The 25,785-nt window shown below is 43.4% G+C and overlaps 1 protein-coding gene across 1 annotated transcript in view; it reads left to right on the top strand.

Moving 5' to 3' along the window:
* The window catches only part of LOC130297299 (polycystin-1-like), a 396,912-nt gene that overhangs the window by 304,855 nt on the left and 66,272 nt on the right, over positions 1-25,785 (top strand). The window contains exons 39-41 of the mRNA XM_056549607.1: positions 6,239-6,438; positions 6,541-6,743; positions 22,736-22,927. Coding sequence (XP_056405582.1) covers positions 6,239-6,438; positions 6,541-6,743; positions 22,736-22,927 — 595 coding nt within the window. The remainder of the gene's footprint in view (positions 1-6,238; positions 6,439-6,540; positions 6,744-22,735; positions 22,928-25,785) is intronic.

Raw genomic sequence — 25,785 nt, forward strand, 5'->3', positions numbered from 1 at the left:
ATCATTTCCAACAACGCAGAGCTGATTGGTAATGTAACTGTGCTGGAAAACCTTGGTAATAGCAACCACAATATAGTTACTTTTGACTTAAAATGTAGAAAACAAAGACAGGCAGGGAAGGCAAAAACATATAACTTTACAAAGGCAAATTTCCCTGGGCTGAGAGCTGCACTACAGGACATAGACTGGGGGGAGGTGTTGTCAAATACTGATACAGAAGGCAAATGGGCATCTTTAAATCAACTCTAAATAACTATACAGCTAAATATATACCAAATGGTATAAATGGGAACAAATATAAACGATTAAAACTAAATCCTACATGGCTGACAAATGATGTTAAAAGAGCAATAAACAACAAAAAAATTGCTTTCAAAAAATTCAAATCTGAGGGGTCAGCTATAACATTGAAACAGTACAAAGAGCTTAATAAAATCTGTAAAAATGTAATAAAAACAGCAAAAATTCAAAATGAGAGACAGGTGGCCAAAGAAAGCAAAACTAACCCTAAATATTTTTTTTGATATATAAATGCAAAATAAAAACAAGGACAGAGCATGTAGGACACCTTAATAATGATAATGGGGAGGTTGTCACAGGCGATATAGAGAAAGCAGAGCTACTGAATGGGTTCTTTAGTTCTGTATATACTAAGGAAGAAGGAGCTAACATTGGACAGGTGATTGCTGGTAACACATCATATAATGTACTGAACTGGCTTAATGCAGAAATGGTACAAGGTAAGTTAAGTAATATAAATGTAAGCAAATCTCCAGAGCCAGATGGATTGCAACCAAGAGTTCTTAGAGAACTAAGTTCAGTATTATCTGTACCCCTGTTCATGATATTTAGAGATTCACTGGTGTCTGGTATTGTGCCAAGGGACTGGCGCAAGGCGAATGTGGTGCCAATCTTCAAAAAGGGCTCTAGGACTTCCCCAGGAAACTATAGACCGGTAAGTCTAACGTGCATTGTGGGTAAATTGTTTGAAGGATTTATAAGGGATTACATACAGGAATACATAGGGGATAATTGTATTATAAGTGATAGCCAGCATGGGTTTACTAAGGATAGAAGTTCTCTCACAGAAAAGGAGGCAATCTAGGTGAATTTTAGCAAAAAATGATAATCTTTATTTCACAGTAGGTTAAAAGTACATACACATTAAAATCACGAGAGGCATGATATGGTGGTAAGAAAAACACACACTGAAAAGCAGAGTGAGACTGTTCCAAATATTCAACTTAGGAATAAATACAAATAGACAATTATAATTCTATCTGTATATACAATAGTATCCTCCAACATGCAATGAAATAGCTAACTAAAGACAGTTAGTAAAAATGTAAATGGATGGAGGTAATAGTATATCAGATGATGTAATCAGAATGAATAATAGAATAGGGGAGACTGAAAATGAAAGCAAAGCAAATATAATCAACAGTACCAGTCATGCACCCTATGGAGGAACATCTCACCTACCCCGAATGCGTTTTCGCTATTCGCTTCGTCTGGGGGCTTTTATGAAGAAGTGAGTAGAAGCCTTGACAGAGGAATGGTTGTGGATATAGTGTTTCTGGATTTTACTAAAGCGTTTGATACTGTCCCTCATAGACGTCTGACAGGTAAGTTAAGGTCTTCGGGTTTGGAAACTTTAGGTTGTAACTGGATTGAACACTGGCTCATGGATCGTACCCAGAGAGTGGTGGTCATTGATTCGTACTCTGATTGGTCCCTGGTTATTAGTGGTGTACCCCAAGGTTCAGTACTGGGCCCGCTGCTGTTTAATTTATTTATCAATGATATAGAGGATGGCATTAACAGCTCTGTTTCTATCTTTGCAGATGACACCAAGCTTTGTAGCATGGTACAGTCTATAGATGATGTGTATAGGTTACAAGATGACTTGGATAGACTAAGTGTCTGGGCATCCACTTGGCAAATGAGGTTCAATGTGGATAAATGTAAAGTTATGCATCTGGGTACTAATAACTTGCATGCATCGTATGTCTTAGGGGGGATTAAACTGGCAGAGTCACTGGTAGAGAAGGATCTGGGTGTACTTGTACATCACAGACTACAGAATAGAAAGCAATGTCAGGCTGCTGCTTCCAAGGCCGGCAGGATATTGTCATGTATAAAAAGAGGCATGGACTCGAGGGACAGGGACATAATACTCCCCCTTTATAAAGCATTGGTACGGCCTCACCTGGAATATGCTGTTCAGTTTTGGGCACCAGTCCGTAAAAGGGACACTGTGGAGCTGGAAAGGGTGCAGAGACGCGCGACTAAACTAATATGGGGCATGGAACATCTTAGTTATGAGGAGCAATTAAAGGAGTTACAATTATTTAGTCTTGAGAAGAGACGTTTAACCCCTTAAGGACCGGGGTTTTTTCCGTTTTTGCACTTTCGTTTTTTGCTCCTTGCCTTTAAAAATCATAACTCTTTCAATTTTGCACCTAAAAACCCATATGATGGCTTATTTTTTGCGCCACCAATTCTACTTTGTAAGGACTTCAGTAATTTTGCCCAAAAATCTACGGTGAAACGGAAAAAAAAATCATTGTGCGACAAAATTGAAAAAAAAAAACGCAGTTTTGTAACTTTTGGGGGCTTCCGTTTCTACGTAGTAAATTTTTCGGTAAAAATGACACCTTATCTTTATTCTGTAGGTCCATCCAATTAAAATGATTCCCTACTTATATAGGTTTGATTTTGTCGGACTTCTGGAAAATATCATAACTACATGCAGGAAAATTAATACGTTTAAAATTGTCATCTTCTGACCCCTATAACTTTTTAAATTTTCTGTGTATGGGGTGGTATGAGGGCTCATTTTTTGCGCCGTGATCTGAAGTTTTTAACGGTACCATTTTTGCATTGAGAGGACTTATTGATCGCTTTTTATTCATTTTTAAATGATATAAAAAGTGACCAAAAATGCACTATTTTGGACTTTGGAATTTTTTTGCGCGCACGCCATTGACCGAGCGGTTTAATTAATTATATATTTTTATAATTCTGACATTTCCGCATGCGGTGATACCATATATGTTTATTTTTATTTTTATTTACACTGTGTTTTTTTTATTGGAAAAGGGGGGTGATTCAAACTTTTAATAGGGGAGGAGTTAAATGATTTTTATTCACTTTTTTTTTTTCCACTTTTTTTTTGCAGTCTTATAGGTCCCATTGGGACCTATAACACTGCACACACTGATCTTCATCATTGATCACTGGTTTCTCATAGGAAACCAGTGATCGACGATTCTGCCGCATGACTGCTCATGCCTGGATCTCAGGCACTGAGTAGTCATTCGGCGATGGGACAGCGAGGAGGCATGTAGGGGCCCTCCCGCTGTCCTGTAAGCTGCTCGGGATGCCTCGATTAGCCGCGGCTATCCCGAACAGCCTGACTGAGCTAGCCGGCAACTTTCACTTTTAGCCGCGATTGGCGCTGCGCGCTATAAGAGGCGGGTCCCGGCTTCACTATCACTGTGTAACCCCGCGTTATATCATTAGAGCAGGACCAAGGACGTACCGGTATGTCCTTGGTCGTTAAGGGGGGATATGATAAATGTATATAAGTATATTAATGGCCCATACAAAAAATATGGAGATAAACTGTTCCAGGTTAAACCCCCCAAAGGACAAGGGGGCACTTCCTCCGTCTGGATAAGAAAAGGTTTAGTCTCAAGGGGCGACACACCTTCTTTACCATAAGAACTGTGAACTTATGGAACAGTCTACCTCAGGAACTGGTCACAGCAGGAAAATTTTACAGCTTTAAAATAGGGTTAGATACATTCCTGGAACAAAATAACATTAATGCTTATGAAGAAATATAAAATCCCATCCCTTCCCCAATATCGCACCACACCCCTACCCTTCAATTCCCTGGTTGAACTTGATGGACGTATGTCTTTTTTCAACCGTACTAACTATGTAACTATGTAACCTTTCTCCTTTAAACACGAAGAGTTGAGTTTTTACCAAAAAGTTTTACTTTGGCTTCATCTGACCATATGACATTCTCCCAATCCTCTTCTGGATCATTCAAATGCTCCCTAGCAAACTTCAGACGGGCCTGGACATGTACTGGCTTAAGCAGGGGCACACGTCTGGCACTGCATGATTTGAGTCCCTGGCGGCATAGTGTGTTACTGATGGTAGCCTTTGTTACTTTGGTCTCAGCTCTCTGCAGGTCATTCACTAGGTCCCCCTGTGTGGTTCTGGGATTTTTGCTCACTGTTCTTGTGCTCATTTTGACATGGTGGGATCTTGCGTGGATCCACAGATCTGGGGAGATTATCAGTGGTCTTGTATGTCTTCCATTTTCTAATAATTGCTCCCACAGTTGATTTCTTCCCACCAAGCTGCTTGCCTATTAAAGATTCAGTCTTTCCAGCCTGGTGCAGGTCTACAATTATGTTTCTGGTGTCCTTTAACAGCTCTTTGGTCTTGGCCATAGTGAAGTTTGGAATGTGACTGTTCAAGGTTGTGGACAGGTTTCTTTTATTCTGATAACAAGTTCAAACAAGTGCCATTAATACAGGTAACGAGTGGAGGACAGAGGGGACTCTTAAAGTAGAAGTTACAGGTCTGTGAGAGCCAAAAATCTTGCTTGTTTCCACCATAATTTGCAAATAAATTCTTAAAAAATCAGACAATGTAATTTATGGATTTTTTTTCTTATTATTTCTTTCATAATTGAGGTATACCTATGATAAAGTGGAAGAATTTGCACAATTGGGAGAACTTGCACAATTGGTGGCTGACTAAATACTTTTCTTTCCCCCACTGTAGGTCATGTTAATGTGTGTGACCCTGCTGTCAGTTTCTCTTGAACTTCATTGAAGTAAATATGACTGAATTGCAGTGCTACACATATTGGGGGACATTTATCAATGAATGTACACCTTTTTGGTGTATTTTAGGTGCAAAATTTGGCGCAGTTGCCATTTTTGCAGCTTTTTTGTGTGTTCTTTTTGATAGAGCCTTTTTCAAAGCAGTGTATTATATGGGGCACTGTGGAGCACTTTATGCAGTGGGCACGAAGTTATGAGGTGCCGCCAATTTATTTTTTCTGCACAACTTTTGCGCAAAGCCTATTTTTTTTGCACAAACCTACACCACCTAATTGGACACTCACAAATGTGTCAGATGACAGAGCACAAAGCTTAAATGGGCACTGTCATGAAATTAAAAAAAAATTATATGTTGTAGTACTTAAGTACTTTAATAAAAAAAAGTGATTTTAAACCAGTTTAAAATCACTTTTAAATTCGGCCACTAGGGGTCGCCCTCCTAGTGGCCGAATGCCCTGACAGCCAATGGGGGGTTGTGGGCTGCTGTCACTGTTCTTTTGCTGGGGGGGTTGTTGGCTGCTTTGACTGTTCTTCTGCCGGGCAGTGGGTTGAGCGGCGCGACGGGGCGGGGGGGTCGCGGGCTGCGCGGCGGGGATCGGTATGTGCGGCGATCACAGATCCGGTGTTCACCTATACAGGGTGCCTCCAGTTGTTTCCCCACTACAACTCCCAGCATGCCCTGACAGCCAATAGATGTCAGGGTAAGCTGGGAGTTGCAGTGGGGAAACAGCTGGAGGCACCCTGTATAGGTGAACTAAGGGCGGAAGTGTCGGCCCCAGCAGGCATCAGTGACGTGGTGCCTGCTGGGGAAGTCTGCCTGGTAGTGAGCACACTACCAGGCAGACAAAATGGCATTTTTAATATGTAAAAAAAAAAAATTTAAGGCAGGGAGGGGGTTAGGGATAGATGGGTACTAGGCAGGGACAGAAAAAAGAAAAAAGTGATGGTGGGAGCTACCTTTTAAACTGATATCTGCCGCTCACTGGTGTCTATAATTACGCAAAATTTATCAAGTCCTGTGCGCCTGTGTGAACAATACACCAAGCAAATGGGTAAAATCTTTACTACCTTACACAAACATTGATAAATGTCCCCCATTGTGTCAAAAAGGGTGATGCTGTTTTTGCAAAAGTTAAGCACTGTTTTTCTAGTCCTGGATAACCTTTTAAGGTTTTTATTGCCGCCAAGAGTAAACTGCATCCAATAACCCTTGTGGCTTATATACGATTTGCAGGCAGCAAGCATTTTTTTTTGCCATGTCACGTAAAGATAGAAAGTAAAAATTATCTGTTTTAACTTAAACAGCTGCACAGTCATCACAAAAGTTTTTTATTATTATTATCATAATTCTTGGTTTATGTTTGCAGTACTGAAAGTGGTTTTAGCCACATGTCTGAGAATACACTTACCCATGTGACTGGATGCTGGTCTGTCAATGACCAGTATGTACCCATGAGGGGTTCATTTTCTTCCTCTTCAGTGTCTGATGGGAGCAATAATGACTCTGAGCTTCAAGATTGCTGGAAAATCTCATCCGCATCACCCTCACCCTTTAATACACGCATTGGTAAGTGTACTGTCTAATACATTTTCCTAATTATTCTTAAAATAGGATTTAGATTTGTATTTCCAATGCTTGCTGTATTATTTTGAATCTCTGTGTACACAGGTATTCGCTGGAAGCCTCTTGGATGGCTCTTCCCTTCTGGGATGCTGTGGGTGGTTTATGCAGTTTCATTTTTGATAATAGTTGGATGTGCTGTGGTCACAATTCTATATGTGTCATCACTTGCTGAGCATGGATTCTTATTGTGGCTTATTTCATGCGCATGTGCGGTGCTTACATCTGCAATACTACTGGAACCTTTTAGAGTAAGTTGACTGACTATACTGTTTAAAAGAAATTAAATGGAAAATGCTTCTTACTGTCTCACCTGAACCCCTCAGTAAAGAGTTTAGTATCTATTTAGTACTTATGTCATTTTGCATTTTATTTCCATTGCAATTTGTGGTTTTAGATTAGACTAGCTAAGTACCCTGAGTATAATCCTTCTTGGGGAGGAAAATCAACAAAGGAGGAAGCTTTTGACTTCAAATCCCATCCCCATATATTGTTGTCATATCCCAACCTCATATCCCGTCCTCATATCCCGTCCTCATACCCCGTCCTCATACCCGACCTCCTATCCCGTCCTCCTATCCCGTCCTCCTATCCTCTAATCCTATCCCGTCCTCCTATCTCGACCTCCTATCCCGACCTCCTATCCCATCCTCATATCCTGTCCTCCTATCCCGTCCTCCCATCCCATCCTTCTATCCTGTCCTCCTATCCCGTCCTCCTATCTCGACCTCTTATCCCGTCCTCCTATCTCAACCCCCTATCCCATCCTCCTATCTCCACCTCCTATGCCGACCTCCCATCTCAACCTCCTATCCCGTCCTCCTATCTCAACCTCCTATCCCGGCCGCCTATCCCGACCTCCTATCTCCACCTCCTATCTCCACCTCCTATCCCGTCCTCCTATCCCATCCTCCTAACCCGTCCTCATATCCCGTCCTCATATCCCGTCCTCCTATCCCGACCATCCTGTCCTCCTATCTTGACCTCCTATCTCGACCTCCTATCTTGACCTCCTATCCCGTCCTCCTAACCCGTCCTCATATCCCGTCCTCATATCCCGTCCTCCTATCCCGACCATCCTGTCCTCCTATCTCGACCTCCTATCCCGTCCTTCTATCCCGTCCTCCTATCTCGACCTCCTATCCAATCCTCCTATCTCAACCTCCTATCCTGTCCTCCTATCTCAACCCCCTATCCCATCCTCCTATCTTCACATCCTATGCCGACCTCCTATCTCAACCTCCTATCCCGTCCTCCTATCTCGACCTCCTATCCCGGCCTCCTATCCGGACCTCCTATCTCCACCTCCTATCTCCACCTCCTATCGCAACCTCCTATTTCAACCTCCTATCTCAACCTCCTATCCCGTTCTCCTATCCCGGCCTCCTATCTCGACCTCCTATCTCGACCTCCTATCCCGACCTCCTATCCCGTCCTCCTATCTCGACCTCCTATCCCTTCCTTCTATCTCGTCCTCCTATCTCAACCTCCTATCCCGTCCTCCTATCCCGTCCTCCTATCTCGACCTCCTACCCCATCCTCCTATCCCGTCCTCCTATCTAAACGCCCTATCCCGTCCTCTTAGCTCCACCTCCTATGCTGACCTCCTCTTCCGAACTCCTATCCCAACCTCCTATCCCATCCTCCTATCTCGACCTCCTACCCCATCCTCCTATCCCGTCCTCCTATCTAAACGCCCTATCCCGTCCTCTTAGCTCTACCTCCTATGCTGACCTCCTCTTCCGAACTCCTATCCCAACCTCCTATCCCATCCTCCTATCTCGACCTCCTATCTCCACCTCCTATATCGACCTCATACCCCGTCCTCATATCCCGTCCTCATATCCCGACCTCCTATCCCGACCATCCTTTTCTCCTATCTTGGCCTCCTATCCCAACCCGTAATATGTGTACCAGGTATTGAAATATCTCCAGCCGTACAGAAGTTATGTGAGAATATACATTTTCCATTGATTTGCATGGGACTTTAAACAAAACCCCCGACCCTCACAAATGTGGGTAGTTAAGGGTTAAATTAACTATCCTATATTTTAAGTGGAAATATAAGTAACATGTGACCAAGTATTATCGAAATATCTCCAGCCGTTTGGAAGTTATGCAGTTACATATATTTCCCATTGACTTGTATGGGACTTTAAACATAAACCCCGCCCCTGGCAAATGGGGGTAAGTAAGGGTTAAATCCCCTATCATATGTTTGTTGCTGACATATAAGTAACATGTGTACCAAGTTTCATTTTAATATCTTTAGCCGTTTGGAAGTTTTTGTGGAACATACACACATATATATACACATACATACACACACGTTGAGTTTTATATATGAAGGGTTCTCAAAATATTCGGTATAGAGGGGAGATGGTGGAATGGTTTAAGTAGTTATATAAAGATCCTAGGGCTAGGGTGGCAGTAAACGGATCTCTATCTCCTCAGTTGGGTATCGGTCTGGGTACTAGGCAGGGATGCCCGCTTTCAGCTATGTTTTTTGCCCTTTTTTTGGAGCCATTGGTGATGAAATTAAAAAAAGTGGAAGATCTAAGGGGATTCGGGATCAAGGGAGTAGAAGAGAAATTTTTTGTGTACGCTGACGATATACTTCTGTTTTTAGAAAATGCATTTATAGGGGTCCCAGAAGTAATTAAGGTCTTTGAAGACTTCGGGAAGGTATCTGGACTTAAAATTAATTGGGGCAAATTGTCTCTAATGCCTGTGGTACCAGGTACCAATATTAATGGAATAGAGGGGGTGAAGGTTTTGAAAGAGGATGAGAGTTTGGATTACTTAGGAATCAAACTTTCACCCTCAAAATATTATTTTATTCAGCTTAACCTTAATTCATTATTAAACAAGCTTAAAAAAAAAAGTGGACGCTTGGGTCAGATTGCCTCTTTCAAACGCGGATAGGATCGGATTAATTAAAATGGTAGTTCTTCCTCAGGTATTATATGTTTTGGGGGCAGCCCCATGTTGGATCCCCAGGAAGTTGTTCTGGGGATTAGAGGCCCAAATGGGCAGACTGATATGGTGGAGGGGCAGGGTACGTATGAAATATATTAGGTGGGTTCACTTGGAAGGAGAAGGGGGAGGGGGATTACCGGAATTTAGGTTATATTTTTTTGCTAAAAACCTTCAGAATATTAGATGTGGGTGGAGTGAAACACTTTGGGGGGAATTATTTAACCCCTTAAGGACCCTTGACGTGCGCGTACGTCATGGCACCCTGGTACTTAAGGACCCATGACGTACGTGTACGTCATGGGGAATTCCAGTCCCCGCCGTGCGGGGATTGGACCGGGATTCCTGCTGAAATCATTCAGCAGGCATCCCGTGCATATGCCCAGGTCGGCAATCGCCGCAAATCGCAGGTGAATTCTGATTTGTGGTTCCGGGTAATATGGGTCTTTGGTGACCCGGAAAATAAAGGGGATCGGGGGTTGTCCAAGACACCCACGATCCCCCTGAAGGATTAGGAGCGAGGTGGCAGGGGTGCCACTCCTCCTATCCCTGCTATTGATCGTCTATAAGCGACGACCAATAGCAGATCGGGGGGGGTTAACTTTCGGTTTCCCCGTTCTGCCCACCCACAATGGGAGGGGCAGCACGGGAAACCGAAGGGGACCGGCGCCAAAGAACCACTTTACCCATCTGACGGCAGCAGGTGACGGTGATAGGCGGGAGGCGATGTCGTGCAGCTGGCTCCATGGATCCTACGGCTATTTGCTGTGTGGGCATGCTGGGATTTGCAGTTTTGCAACAGCTGGAGGGCTACAGTTTGGAGATCACTGTGCAGTGATCTCTAAACTGTGGCCCTCTAGATCTTGCAAAACTAAAACTCCTACCATGCCCACACAGCAGTTTGCTGTCTGGGCATGCTGGGATTTGTAGTTTTGCAACATCTGGAGGGCAACAGTTTGTACATCGTTGTGCAGTAGTCTCTAAACTGTAGCCCTCCAGATGTTGCAAAAATGCAAATCCCAGCATGCCCGAACAGAAAACAGCTGTTCAGCATGCTTGGAGTTGTAGTTGCGTACCTCCAGCTGTTGCATAACTACATCTCCCAGCATGCACTTCGGAGATCAGTACATGCTGGGAGTTGTAGTTTTGCAACAGCTGGAGGCACACTGGTTGGAAAATACTGAGTTAGGTAACAGAACCTAACTAAAGGTTTTCCAACCAGTGTGCCTCCAGCTGTTGGAAAAGTACAACTCCCAGTCTGTCAGTACATGCTGGGAGTTGTAGTTTTGAAAAAGCTGGAGGTTTGCCCCCTCATGTAAATTTGCCCCCTCATGTACAGGGTAAATTCACATGGGCGAGTTTACAGTGAGTTTCCTACTTGAAGTTTGAGCTGCGGCAAATTTTTCACTGCAGAGCAAACTCCTAGCGGGAAACTCGCCAGTGCGAATGTACCCTAAAAACACTACACTACACAGCACTAATACATAATAAAGGGGAAAACATTACATATACACCCCCTTACACTATACCCCCCAATAAAAATGAAAAACGTATCATACAGCAGTGTTTCCAAAATGGAGCTTCCAGCTGTTGCAGAACAACAACTCCCAGCATTTCCGGACAGCCACCAGGCATGCTGGGAGTTTTGCAACAGTTGGAGGCACCCTGTTTGGGAATCACTGGCGTAGAATACCCCTATGTCCACCCCTATGCAATCCCTAATTTAGTCCTCAAATGTGCAAGACGCTCTCACTTCAGAGCCCTGTTGTATTTCAAAGAAACAGTTTAGGGTCACATATGAGGTATCTGGAGAAATTGCACTACACATTTTGGGGGGCTTTTTCTCCTTTTACCCCTTATGAAAAGGAAAAGTTGGGGCTACACCAGCCTGTTAGTGTAAGTGAATACATTTTTACACTAACATGCTGGTGTTTCCCCATACTTTTTATTTTCAAAAGCGGTAAAAGGCAAAAAAAAAAAAAAAAAATTTGTATCGCAATTTCTCCTGAGTACGGAAATACCTCATATGTGGGCGTAAAATGCTCTGCAGGCACACAACAAGACTCAGGATTGAGAGCGCACTATGTATATTTGAGGCCTAAATGGCTGATTTTACAATGGTTCTGACATAAACGCAAAAATATGTATACCCAAATGTGACCCCATTTTGGAAACTACACCCCTCATGGAACATAACAATGGGGAACAGTGAGCTTTAACACCCCATATGTGAATGTAAAGTGCTCTGCGGGTTAACTACAATGCTCAGAAGAGAAGGAGCACCATTGGGCTTTTGAAGAGAAAATGTTTCCAGAATTGAAGGCCATGTGTGTTTACAAAGCCCCCCTTGTGCCAGAACAATGCCCCCCCCCCCCACACACACATGTGACCCCATTTTGGAAACTACACCCCTGATGTAATGTAATAAGGGGTACAGTGAGCATTTACGCCCTACAGGTGTCTGACAGATCTTTGAAAGAGTGGTCCATGAAAATGAAAAATTAAATTTTTCATTTGCACAGCCCAGTGTTCCAAAGATCTGTCAAACGCCAGTGAAGTGTATATACTCACTGCACCCCTTATTAAATTCTGTGAGGGGTGTAGTTTCCAAAATGGGCTCACATGTGTGGGGGGGGGGGCACATGTGACCCCATTTTGGAAACTACACCCCTCACAGCCCCCTGTGGTGCCACAACAGTGGACCCCCCGTCCACTGTCCTGGCACCACGGGGGGCTTTAAACGCACATGGCCCCTGACTTTCATTCCAAACAAATTCAGTCTCCAAAAGCTCAATGGCGCTCCTCCTCTTCTGAGCATTGTAGTTCGCCAGCAGAGCACTTGCCATCCACACATGGGGTATTTCCATACTCAGAAGAAAAAGGGTTACAAATTTTGGGGATCATTTTCTACTATTACCCCTTGTAAATATGTAAAATTTGTGGAAAACCAGGTTGTCAAGCACCTGTGAGGTGTTAAGGCTCACTGTACCCCTTGTTACGTTCCTTGAGGGGTGTAGTTTCCAAAATAGTATGCCATGTAGTTTTTTTTTTTTGCTGTTCTGGCACCATAAGGGAATTCCTAAATACGACATGCCCCCCAAAAACCATTTCAGCAAAATTTGCTTTCCAAAAGTCAAATGTGATTCCTTCTCTTCTGAACATTGTAGTGCGCCAGCAGAGCACGACATCCACACGTGGGGTATTTCCATACTCAGAAGAGATAGGGTTACAAATTTTGGGGGGCATTTTCTCCTATTACCCCTTGTAAAAATGTTAAATTTGGGGGAAAACTAGCATTTTAGTGAAAAAAAATCATTTACACATCCAACTTTAACGAAAAGTCGTCAAACACCTGTGGGGTATTAAGGCTCACTGTACATCTTGTTACGTTCCTTGAGGGGTGTAGTTTCCAAAATAGTATGCCATGTGTTTTTTTTTTGCTGTTCAGGCACCATAGGAGCTTCTTAAATGTGACATGCCCCCCCAAAACTTTTTCAGATGAACTTACTCTCCAGAATCCCACTGTCGCTCCTTCCTTTCTGAGCCCTCTAGTGCACCCACAGAGCACTTGACATACACATATGAGGTAGAGATGAGCGAACTTTTGAAAAATTCGATTTGGTCGATTCGCCGAATTTTCCGAAAAAGTTTGTTTTGATCCGAATTTTTTTCGGCAAATCTATATTAACAAAGGCTATTTCTAGCCTACAAACAGCCTCAATAGGGGTATAGAACACTTTGCTGTGTTCTAAAACGCATATGGAAAGTGCGTGGGTGGTGAAAGAATACTGTTATTCAGAATAACATGCAGATTACCGGCATCGCTTTTAGAATCACTGCCACACAGCAGCACAATGACAGAGCCTGGTGTTGGTATCAGTGTGAGGAGACCATATAGTGGCTGAATAACACAGTGTGGAGGTGTTGGCAGCATGAGGAGACCATATAGTGGCTGAATGACATAGCGTGAAGGTGTTGGCAGCATGAGTAGGCACTAGGCCTTCACAATCCCTAAGATTAAAAGATGAATTTAGAAATTTAAACCGAAGATTTCGGATAGCGGGTGCTACCTATGATAAAATTTGAATTTCCCAGACCCAGGCCCAGCAGCGGCATCAGTAAACCATACATTGCCTGAATGACACAGCCTGGAGTTGGCTGATGCATGAGTACACACCAGGGCTTCACAATCCCCCCCCCCCCAAAAAAAACACAACAATTTTAGAAATTTTTGAAAAAGATTTTGGATAGCGGGTGCTACCTATGAGAAAATTTTAAATTCCCAGACTTAGGCCCAGCAGCGGCATCAGTAAACCATATATTGCCTGAATGACACCGCCTGGAGTTGGCTGATGCACGAGTACACAGCAGGGCTTCACAATCCCCCCCAAAAAACACAACAATTTTAGAAATTTTTGAAGAAGATTTTGAATAGCGGGTGCTACCTATGAGAAAATGTGAAATTCCCAGACATTTTTCATGGACAGATGAGTTCGCCTGGGGTGACTATGGCCCCGGCTGCACTAAACACCCGCTCTGATGGCACACTACTGGCCGGGCAGGACAGCTTTTCCAGGGCAAACTCTGCTAGTTGCGGCCATAAATCAAGTTTGGCTGCCCAGAAGTCCAGCGGATCTTCAATGTTTGTTGGCATGGCCATGTCAAGGTATGCCACCACCTGCTGGTTCAGGTCCTGCTTCAGGTCTACCTGCTGCTGAGGAGTTGCTTCACTATGCGGGTGAAGAAAGCTACTCATCAGCAACTGTAGACTCAGGCTGCTGCTGATGGAGCTGGTACTGCTCCTGCCACCTCTCCCCTCCCCAGCAGCCATTGCAGTGGAAGGTGAGTGCAGAGGGCCCCCCGAGTCAGACATCAGCCAACTGACTACGTAGGATCTCTCTGTATTAGGTCAGTTTGTCCTCCCTCTCAGTGGGTGTAAAAGAGGCCCCCCATTCTGGGACGGTAGCGAGGGTCCAATAAGGTGGAGATCCAGAAGTGATCCCCCTGACGAATTTTGACAATTCGGGGGTCACTACGCAAGCAACTGAGCATGCATCGTGCCATTTGAGCCAGTGATTCGGAGGGACTACCTGCCTCCATCTCCACTGCATACTGCCACGGTGGGTCTGGGTCTTCTGTCTCGTCTTCCTCATAACTCTCTAGCTCCTCTGGCTGCTCCTGCTCCTCCTGTCCGGTGACTAGAAACACCGGCCATCTCATCCAACCTAAACTGTGCTCCACTCGGCCCCTCATCCTCCTCCTCCAGTTCAGCCCCCACAGGTCTCAAATAGCCTTGAGATATAGGCACAACGTCTCCATTGCCATGACCAGCCATCGTTTCAATAATTTGTTGTAGGAAATGTAGGAGTGTAATTACGTCGTTCATGGCGTAATCCAGGCGACTTACAAACAATGTCGCTTCCTCAAAGGGCCTCAGCAAATGGCAGGTGTCACTTATGAGCTGACACTGGTTCACATTGAAATTACACAGGGGAGTACTCGTATCTGCTTGGATCATCAAGAAATCGGTGATGGCTTTTCTTTGTTCGTATAGTCTGTCCAACATATGGAGGGTGGAATTCCAACGTGTGACAACGTCACAAATCAGACTATGTTGTGGGATACCGTTCTGATGCTGCAGCTCAAGGAGTGTGTGCTTTGCAGTGTAGGAGTGGCTGAAGTGCTTGCACAGTTTCCTTGCCATTGTCAGGATGTTTTGCAAATGGGGTGAAGACTTGAGGAAGTGCTTGACAACCACATTGAACACGTGTGCCATGCAGGGCGCATGTTTCACACTTCCTTGCAGCAGCGCGGAAACCATGTTCTTCCCGTTATCGGTCACCATGGTTCCCATTTCCAGATTTCGTGGAGTAAGCTATACTCAGATTTCTTTACAAATGAACTTTAGCAGTTTCTCCCCTGTGTGACTCTGTTCGCCAAGGCAAACCATGTGAAGAACAGCTTTACACACCCGTGCCCTACACAAATGGTACGATGAAGGGCCACCGAGATTTCTATGTGCAGTGGAGGCCGAGGACACAGTGGAGGATGAGGAGGCGGAGTCGCACACTGACACAGGACCAACTGCCTGAGAGCGAGAGCGTGGAGGAGGAAGCGGTGTGACCTGTCCAAGATGCTGTTGTGGCTGTGCAGGAACCATTTTTACCCAGTTGGCCATAAAAGACAAGTATTGTCCCTGCCCGTAGTGACAGCTCCACACGTCGGCGCTGTTGTGCACTTTTGAACACACCAACAGGCTCAAGGACTGGCCCACCTTCTCTTGTACAAACTTATGCAGGTCTGGTACTGACTTATTTGCAGTCTTGGGACTCTCCACCTCGGCTCGGCACAAGCCATCAATTCTCTGAAAGGTGCAGGGTCCACCACTTCAAAAGGGAGGGACTGCAGCACCAGCAACTTGGACAGGAGCACATTCAACTTCTGCGCCGTTGGATGAGTGGGCGCATACTGTTGTCTCTTGGACATGGCTTCGCCGATGGATTGTTGGCGGAATGGCTGACTAAAAGCGGGAGAAGCAGGAGCATCTGGAGCGACAGAAGGAGGGTTTGACACACAGCTCCCTTCAGCTGAGGTGCTGGAGCCTTGGCTGGATGAAGGAGGGAGTGGATGGCCACTGGGTGATGTAGCAGGCTGGACCACTACATCGGAGCCATGGTTCTCCCAGGCCGCTTTATGGTGGCGAAATGTGTTGACGCAGGACGGTGGTGCTGATATTTGAACCCTGGTGTTACGCCGAGCGCTCCGGGTCCCTGCTCCTCCCCGGAGCGCTCGCGGCGTTCTCCTCTCTGCAGCGCCCCGGTCAGACCCGCTGACCGGGAGCGCTGCACTGACACTGCCGGCGGAGATGCGATCCGCATAGCGGGACGCGCCCGCTCGCGGGTCGCATCCCAATCTACTTACCTGTCCCGTTCCTCGGCTGTCACGTCCTGGCATGAGCGGCTCCGCTCTCTAGGGCGCGCGCGCGCCGGCTCTCTAAGATTTAAAGGGCCAGTGCACCACTAATTGGTGCCTGGCCCAATCAGTGTAACTGCTCCCATCTGCTTCATGCCTATAATACCTCACTTCCCCTTCCAAACATTGCCAGATCTTGTTGCCTCAGTGCCAGTGGAAGCGTTTTCTGTGTTTGCCATACCAGTGTTTCCAGACCTTCTGCCGTTGCCCTTGACTACGTACCTTGCCGCCTGCCCTGACCTTCTGCTACGTCTGACCTCGCCTCTCTCTAGTCCTCCTGTCCCACGCCACTCTCAGCAGTCAGTGAGGTTGAGCCGTTACCGGTGGACACGACCTGGTTGCTACCGCCGCAGCAAGACCATCCCACTTTGCGGCGGGCTCTGGTGAATACCAGTAGCAACTTAGAACCGGCCCACCGGTACGGTCCACGCCAATCCCTCTCTGACACAGAGGATCCACCTCCAGCCTGCCGAATCCTAACACCTGGCCACGCTTTACCTTCTGCCGAAATATCTTGCATGTGGCTACGTGAACCTCCTCTGTATTTTTGTAAAACACCAGCCGGTGAGTACTATTGTTTGGACTTTCACAGTATGTAGGCCTTTGACAAATTAACAGGTATAAAATGGTACGCTACTTGGATGTACGTATGCAGTATGCACCGATGAGGGCAGAAAAATGTGCTACAATGAGCCTAATAACTCTGTAATTTTTGTAAAACACCAGCCGGTGAGTACTATTGTTTGGACTTTCACAGTATGTATGTCCTTGACAGATTAAAAGGTACAAAATGGTACACTACTTGGATGTACGTATGCGGTATGCACTGATGAGGGCAGAAAAATGCGCTACAATGAGCCTAAAAACTCTGTAATTTTTTTAAAACACCAGCCGGTGAATACTATTGTTTGGATTTTCACAGTATGTAGGCCCTTGACAGATTAACAGGTACAAAATGGTACACTACTTGGATGTACGTATGCGGTATGCACTGATGAGGGCAGAAATATGCGTAACAATACGCAGAAAAAAATCTGTATTTGTGAAAAACACCAGCAAGTGATTACTTTTGCCAGGACTTTCCCTGTATCTAGACTGGTTACATATACAAAATCGTAGACTGCTTTGATGTAGGCATGTGGTATGTACGTATGAGGGCAGACAAATGCACTACAGTCCGCTGAAAAAAATCTTATTTGTGAACAGCAGCAGGACCCAACATTGCAGAACCACAGAGACAAAAAAAAAAAAAACAGGGATTAAACCCTAAATTGCACTCTGTCAAAGAGTGTTAGGAATGGTGTGCACTGGTTTTTATACAGTCTACACACAATTCTGAGCAGCAGATGATTTGTGGAGCCATAAAAAGCACTAAATTGCACTGAAAAATTAGGAGATAAGATGGTTCATAAAGTTGAGGCAGCTTGTTGATCTGTATGAGGCAGCGAACAGCTACCTGCCCCTCTCTGATGCAATGCTCAATAATGGGAATAGGAGGTTTATATATCGTAAGATCCTTCTCAGTGAGAACACCAAAACACTGCACTCCTGTCTGTCCGCAATGCTGATGTGACTAACAGTAGCAGTGGTACGCTGAGGTATAAGCAATTCACACACACACACAGTCCGTCCTCTCTCTTAGTGCATGGATGAAATGAAGAGAGGCAAGATGGCTGCCGATTATATAGGGCTGTGACATCACAGGGGTCAACGAATGCTGATAGGCTATATCTCGCTCGTGATTCAGGGTCATCCTGCCTACCTTCATTCCTGCCGTAGTTTCCCGCCCTCCCATAATCACCTGCCCCATGTACTGACATGTTGATCCGTCATTTTAGGTCTCCTTTAGCCTGGAATGCTGTAAAATGGAGTTTAATGAAGCGATTTGCACGATAAAATCGTGGCGATATTCACATTCGTTGCGAATCGAATATTTCATGAAATTCGTAACGAATTCGGATTCGTCAGCTTCGATTCGCTCATCTCTAATATGAGGTATTTCCTTACTTGAGAGAAATTGAGTTACACATTTTAGGAAGATTTTTCTCCTTTTACCCCTTGTAAAAATTCAAAAATTGGGTCTACAAGAACATGCCAGAGTAAAAAATGAAGATTTTGAATTTTCTCCTTCGAATTTGCTGCTATTCCTGTGAACCACCTGAAGGGTTAACAAACCTTTTGAATGTCATTTTGGATACTTTGAGGGGGGCAGTTTTTATAATGGGGTCATTTATGGGGTATTTCTAATAAGAAGGCCCTTCAAATCCACTTCAAAACTGAACTGGTCCCTGAAAAATGTAAATTTTGAAAATTTAGTGAAAAATTTGAAAATTGCTGCAATACTTTGAAGCTCTCTGATGTAAAAACATGTCAACTTTATGATGGAAACATAAACTAGACATATTGTATGTGTGAATCAATATATAATTTATTTGGAATATTCATTTTCCTTATAAGCAGAGAACTTCAAAGTAAAAAAAAATTCTAAATTTCCAATTTTTTCCATCATATTTTGGAATTATTCACCAAGAAATGGTGCAAGTATCAACAACATTTTACCACTAACATAAAGTAGAATATGTCCTGAAAAAACAATCTCGGAATCAGAATGAAAGGTAAAAGCATCCCAGAGTTATTAATGCTTAAAGTTATAGTGGTCAGATGTGCAAAAAATGGCCGGGTCCTACACTGAAAATTGGGTGGGTCCTTAACCCCTTAAGGACCAGGGGTTTTTCCATTTTTGCATTTTTGTTTTTTCCTCCTTTCCTTAAAAAAATCATAACTATTTCAATTTTGCACCTAAAAATCCATATGATGGCTTATTTTTTGCACCACCAATTCTACTTTGTAATGACATCAGTCATTTTACCCAAAAATCTACGGCAAAACGGAAAATCATTGTGAGACAAAATTGAAAAAAAAAAAAACCCATTTTGTAACTTTTGGGGGCTTCCGTCTCTACGCAGTACCTTTTTCGTTAAAAATGACACCTTCTCTTTATTTTGTAGGTCCATACGATTAAAATGATACCCTACTTATGTAGGTTTGATTTTGTCGTACTTCTGGAAAAAATCATAACTACATGCAGGCAAATGCGTTTAAAATTGTCCTATTCTGACCCCTATAACTTTTTTATTCTTCCGAGTATGGGGCGGTATAAGAGCTCATTTTTTGCGTCATGATCTGTAGTTTTTAGCGGTACCATTTTTGCATTCATAGGACTTATTACATAGTTACATAGTTACATAGTTAGTACGGTTGAAAAAAGACATATGTCCATCAAGTTCAACCAGGGAATTAAGGGGTAGGGGTGTGGCATGATATTGGGGAAGGGATGGGATTTTATATTTCTTCATAAGCATTAATGCTATTTTGTTCCAGGAATGTATCTAATCCTGTTTTAAAGCTGTTAATTGTTCCTGCTGTGACCAGTTCCTGAGGTAGACCGTTCCATAAATTCACAGTCCTCACGGTAAAGAAGGTGTGTCGCCCCTTTAGACTAAACTTTTTCTTCTCCAGACGGAGGGAGTGCCCCCTCGTCCTTTGGGGGGGGTTTAACCTGGAACAGTTTTTCTCCATATTTTTTGTATGGGCCATTAATATACTTATATACGTTTATCATATCCCCCCTTAAACGTCTCTTCTCAAGACTAAACAATTGTAACTCCTTTAATCGCTCCTCATAGCTAAGATGTTCCATGCCCCATATTAGTTTAGTCACGCGTCTCTGCACCCTTTCCAACTCCGCAGTGTCCCTTTTATGGACAGGTGCCCAAAACTGAACAGCATATTCCAGGTGAGGCCGTACCAATGCTCTATAAAGGGGGAGCATTATTGATCTTATTGATTTTTTTATGCGTACGCCATTGACCGCGCGGTTTAATTAACGATATATTTTTATAATTTGGACATTTCCGCACACGGTGATACCACATATGTTTATTTTTATTCACACTGTTTTGTTTTTTTTTATGGGAAAAGGGGGGTGATTCAAACTTTTATTAGGGGAGGTGTTAAATGATCTCTATTCACTTTTTTCCCACTTTTTTTTTTTTGCAATGTTATAGCTCCCATTGGGACCTGTAACACTGCACACACTGATCTTTTATATTGATCAGTGGTTTCTCATAGGAAACCACTGATTGATGACTCTGCCGTTTGATTGCTCATGCCTGGATCTCAGGCACTGAGCAGTCATTCGGTGATCGGACAGCATGGAGGCAGGTAGGGACCCCTCAGCTGTCATGTAAGCTGTTCGAGATGCCGCAGCGAACCCAAACAGCTCCCTGAGCTAACCGGCATTGTTTTACTTTCAATTTAGACACGGCGTTCAACTTTGAACGCAGTGCTGCATGCTATTAGCCACGGGTCCCAGCCGTAGCCCCGCGTTATAGAACGGGAGTGGACTCATGACGTACTGGTACGTCATGGGTCCTTAAGATGTTAAGGGGTTAAGGATTATAGAGGGCATTATGAGAGTTTCTTTGAATTTATTGAAGCAGGTGTTCCTGTGGGGAAGGAATTAGGGCACATTTCAGTGATAGGAAATCTGGCAAGAAGGTGTAATATTGAGGGAAGTATAAGTAATACGGTTTTATGGGATAATATAGACTTGGCACAGTTTAAGGGGGTAGGGAGTGATTTTTGGAAAAGTTAAGGGAGTAAATATGTAGCACAGTTTTTTTTTTTAAACGGGGAGATTCAAAATTTTGAAACACTAAAGACTGAGCATAAACTTTGGTACATTCAATTCTGTGAGGCACTGAAAACAAGAATAAATTTAAGATTTGTACACATACAGTGATAGATTATATAAATTGAGAAGGAGGTGTGAAAGTTAAATATATATATATATATATATATATATAGTGTGAATTCGGGTAGAAAAGACACATTGTGCACATCTACAATCTTGTATAATGATCTGATTGCTTCTCAGCGTAATATCAAAAACTAACAGGTTGTTAGTATACATTATTGATCAAAAAGTACAAGCCCACTCGCCACGTCAAGGCCACCTATTTAGAGTGGGTCCCCTCCTTTTTTTTGTTTGAACATGTGCTGCACTCTTCCCCACCCCCTCAGCCCAACCCTATATAAGTGTGGGCTTGTACTTTTTGATCAAAAATGTATACTAACAACCTGTTAGTTTTTGATATTATGCTGAGAAGCAATCAGATCATTATACAAGATTGTAGATGCACCATGTCTGTTTTCTACCCGAATTCATATATATATATAGGTTACTCCTTAATAGTGTTGAGCAGCATAGGCCATATTCGAATTCGCGAATATTCGCGAATATATGGACGAATATTCATCATATTCGCGAATATTCGCATATGCGTAATATTCTTGTTTTATTTTCGCATATGCGAATATTCGCGTGTGCAAAAATTAACATATGCGAAAATTAACATATACAAAAATTTGCATAAGCGAAAATTCGCATATGCGAAAGATAGCATATACAAATTTTCGTATATGCGAAAATTCGCACACCAGTCTCACACAGTAGTATTAGAGCCTTCTTACACCACATAAGCTGGAAGCGGAGAGGGATGATCACTGTGATGTGTACTGTGAAAATAAAAAAATAAAAAAAATGAATATTCGTAATTACGAATATATAGCGCTATATTCACGAATATTCGCGAATTCGCGAATATGCGATATTCGCGAATAAAATTCAAATTGCGAATATTCGCGAGCAACACTACTCCTTAAAACTGTCCCTGTTAATTTCCAGGAAAGTAAAAAGAGGAGGTGGGAGGAAGTACTCGGTCCGATCTCTGGTGAAGTATGTGAAAATATCCTGGACGTAATATCCTGTTGGACGTAATGTTGTTGGTGGATTATTATATCTGTATTTACATGTTAATTAAAGGGGTTTTCCGGTGCTTAAGCATCTTATCCCCTATCCAGAGGATAGGGGATAAGATGCCTGATCGCGGGAGTCCCGCCGCTGGGGACCCCCGCCGCTGGGGACCCCCGGGATCATGCACGAGGCACCCCGTTTGTAATCAGTCCCAGGAGCGTGTTCGCTCCGGGACTGATTACCGGCGACTACAGGGTGGGCGGCGTGTGACGTCACGCCTGTGCCGGCGTGTGACGTCCCGCTCTGCCCCTCAATGCAAGCCTACAGGAGGGGGCGTGATAGCTATATATTTCATAATAATGTAAAATCCAAGCCAGGGTTGTAGGCCCAAAATTTGCTGTTTAACCCTAGCCTAAATATTTTTTTATTTACTTTTATTTTAATCTGTTTCATAATTGCATGTGTTTGTCACTACAGGTTTTGCTCCTATCATTTTACTATGCCCTACATAGCCCCCCTGTTCTCAGTGAAGGACTGGGGTTGGTGGAGGAGCCACTTGTTAAGAAGGTATTGGATCAATTTGATAAAGTTCGAGCCCCAGGGGGTTTTAGCCTTCTCCAAGCAAAAGAGGAAGCAAGGAGAATGCGTGCACTGAAGACAATGATCAGGGTAAGATTTGGAGATTTATCAAGACCTATGTATAGAAATATAGCATATCATTCCTGAATATAATAACATTTTTAAATATACACTCCTCAACACTAACATTGCAGTAGGGAAAGTCATGGAAATATGTAAATCACATTTATCATTAACAACATTACCACATCAACCATAGGGTCCAGCTACTGTACATTATATCACCCCGCCCTAAAATCCCATGAGTAGGACTGGTGTGACATTCTCTTATGAATGCCTTCATGGCATTACTCTTGTGGTCTCCAGACCAATCTCTGGCTATCATTCAGGGCCAGGGGCATAAAAGTCAAGGGCACAAAATCTTCTTAAAGCACCTCCCCTAAAACCTAACTTTTATTAGTGTTATTCATAAAATATTGAATGTGTGACAATTGTTAAAATATAAGTATCAATGCAAAAACAGATTCCAGGATAATGGGATCCCAAAAGTACTCCCTAAATCACAATAAGGTGTCTTAACTTGGAGTCTGCAGTACTCCCAGTATCACGGGGCATAAATGATAAGTTTAAAACAACAACACTTTCCCCCCACTCTACATGTTTTAGTGCACCGTCATCATGAGGTTATAGATGATAGTGATGACGGTGCTGTAGCAATGAAACATTTATTATCCTGCGTACAGCAGGAGGTTGAGAAACCTGTTTTATTGACAAATTTGGCCAGCCAGGCCGCCCCGGCCTCTAGGAACCTTCATTTCATAGCGGTTAACTGGAGGAAGTTGTAGTATCCTGCATAAGAATTTTTTTTTTCAAAGATTGCCAGCCAGGCAACCCAGGCCTGGTTGGAAGTAGCATTAGCAAGGGTGATGGTGAACTACAGGGACTGGTAGTAGCCAGTGTCAGAGATATAACGATAAAGATGTAGGACCCAATGCAAAATCTCTAACAGGACATCAGAAAGTTCAACAATTGATGTTTTTAAAAATTTTCCAGCCGGGCGGCCCAGGCCTGGTTGGAAGTAGAATCAGAAAGGGTGATGGTAGACTACAGGGACTGGTAGTAGACAGTCCTGCACAAAAACAACCACGCGGAGTGCACAGCTGGAACCAATGGTCACTGTAGCCAACAGACAGCAGGCAGGGGTGACTGAGGTAATGTTAGCTGTAGCCACCAGACAGCAGGCATTGGTGGACTATGCCTGCTTTCCTGCATCTGGTAACATAGTAAAGAATTTCCACATGGCAGGATACCTGAAATAGCTAAGTACATCACCACCTTACTATGTCCCTGTTCTAGAAAAAGTTTTTCTCAAGCCTTCAGATCCAGCACCAGTGTCACCATCACTTGCTTCTGAGCTGCTCAGACCAAAAGGCCTGCTGACATTTTCCTCTCTAAACTCCTCTTCATCATTCCCATCACTTCTCTTAGTAACAACTTCTGATGTGTGATCATGGCCTCAGCACATTCACCATGATGCCCTACAATATCCCCACCATGCCTACCACCACCAGTCCCACTAGTGCTATGTTTGGTCACTGCATCACTCTCCACCACCATCAGCAACACTTTCCAAAGGCTGACTTTGACACAACTCCTCGTGCTATCCATCTGCATAGCAGTAAGGTAGGGAGAGGGAGCAAAGACAGAGATGAGGAAACAGAGCATCTAGGACCAACAATTCCTTGACCAGACATATTTTTGGGTATTGTTAAAGGTTTTGATTGATAAATTTGTTCACAGGGCAAATCCCTGACAAACGCAAACCTTTTTACTTTGCTGCTATCGCACAACTGGGAAGATGTAATAGGTATTTGATGAAACCAATAATATTCACAAAACATTTGTTCACAGGTCAAATGCATTCCCTTGTTAAGGCACTGCTATTTCCCAAACAGGAAGATGTGACCAGTGTTTGCCAAAACCAATATAATAATTAGGACTAACATAATAACAGGGCTAATCCCTGTGAAATGCACACTCTTTTTAAGGCGTTACTTTGTCCCAAACAGGAAGATGTAACTGCTGTTTGCATAAACCAATTATATTCACAAATAATGTATTGACAGGACTAACCCCTGTGAAATGCACATCCTTGTAAGGCGATGGTATGTCCCAAACATGAAGATGTAACCGGTGTTTAAGAAGTTCTAGCTCCTGGATGACAATTATGGCTCCTGTCCTGTTCTCTCACACACACACTGTTTTTCTTTGTTCCCAATCCCTATCTCTATCCTATTTCTATCCCTGTAGCTCTCTTTCTCTCTCTGCACTCAGACTGACAGCAGGGAACAGCATTTGAGCCCTTAGAACTGTGTAAAAGTTACCCCTAGCTGTCTCCTATTAGCTAATTGGCACATAAAGCCAGCAAATGATATAACTTGTGATATGCTGGTCACCTGATGTAATGCCCACCGCCCACTGGTCCTCCAGCTTCCTCTGGGGACCAAAATGCCATGCTTTTTACATATTATCTGCGCTTTGACCAGTTCATGTGAATCCAGCTGGTAAAAGATTGATAATTTGACTCTCCTATCTCTATTAAAGAATATTTTTGGGTTAGTTTTACTCTCCTTGGCAATATGTCTTTCTGTCTCCACTTGGTGCATTTATCTGATTTTTACATATTATATTTTTTTTCATGGTGGCTTTTTTGTGCTTCTTCACTGCTATGTCACAACCAGGTAGATATAATGTGCATTTGATAATACCAAGGATATACATGTTAAGTGGCTTTACAAGGCTAAACTTTTGTTGAAGCTAAACATTTTAAATTGTGCCACTATGTCATAGTGGGGTAAATACAATGTATGTTTGACAAAACCAAGAAGATACACCTTAAGTGGCTTTATAAGGCTAATATGTGTTAGATGGACACATTTTTAATTGAG

The sequence above is a fragment of the Hyla sarda genome, chromosome 13 (assembly GCF_029499605.1).
Source record: "Hyla sarda isolate aHylSar1 chromosome 13, aHylSar1.hap1, whole genome shotgun sequence".
Lineage (NCBI taxonomy): Eukaryota > Metazoa > Chordata > Amphibia > Anura > Hylidae > Hyla > Hyla sarda.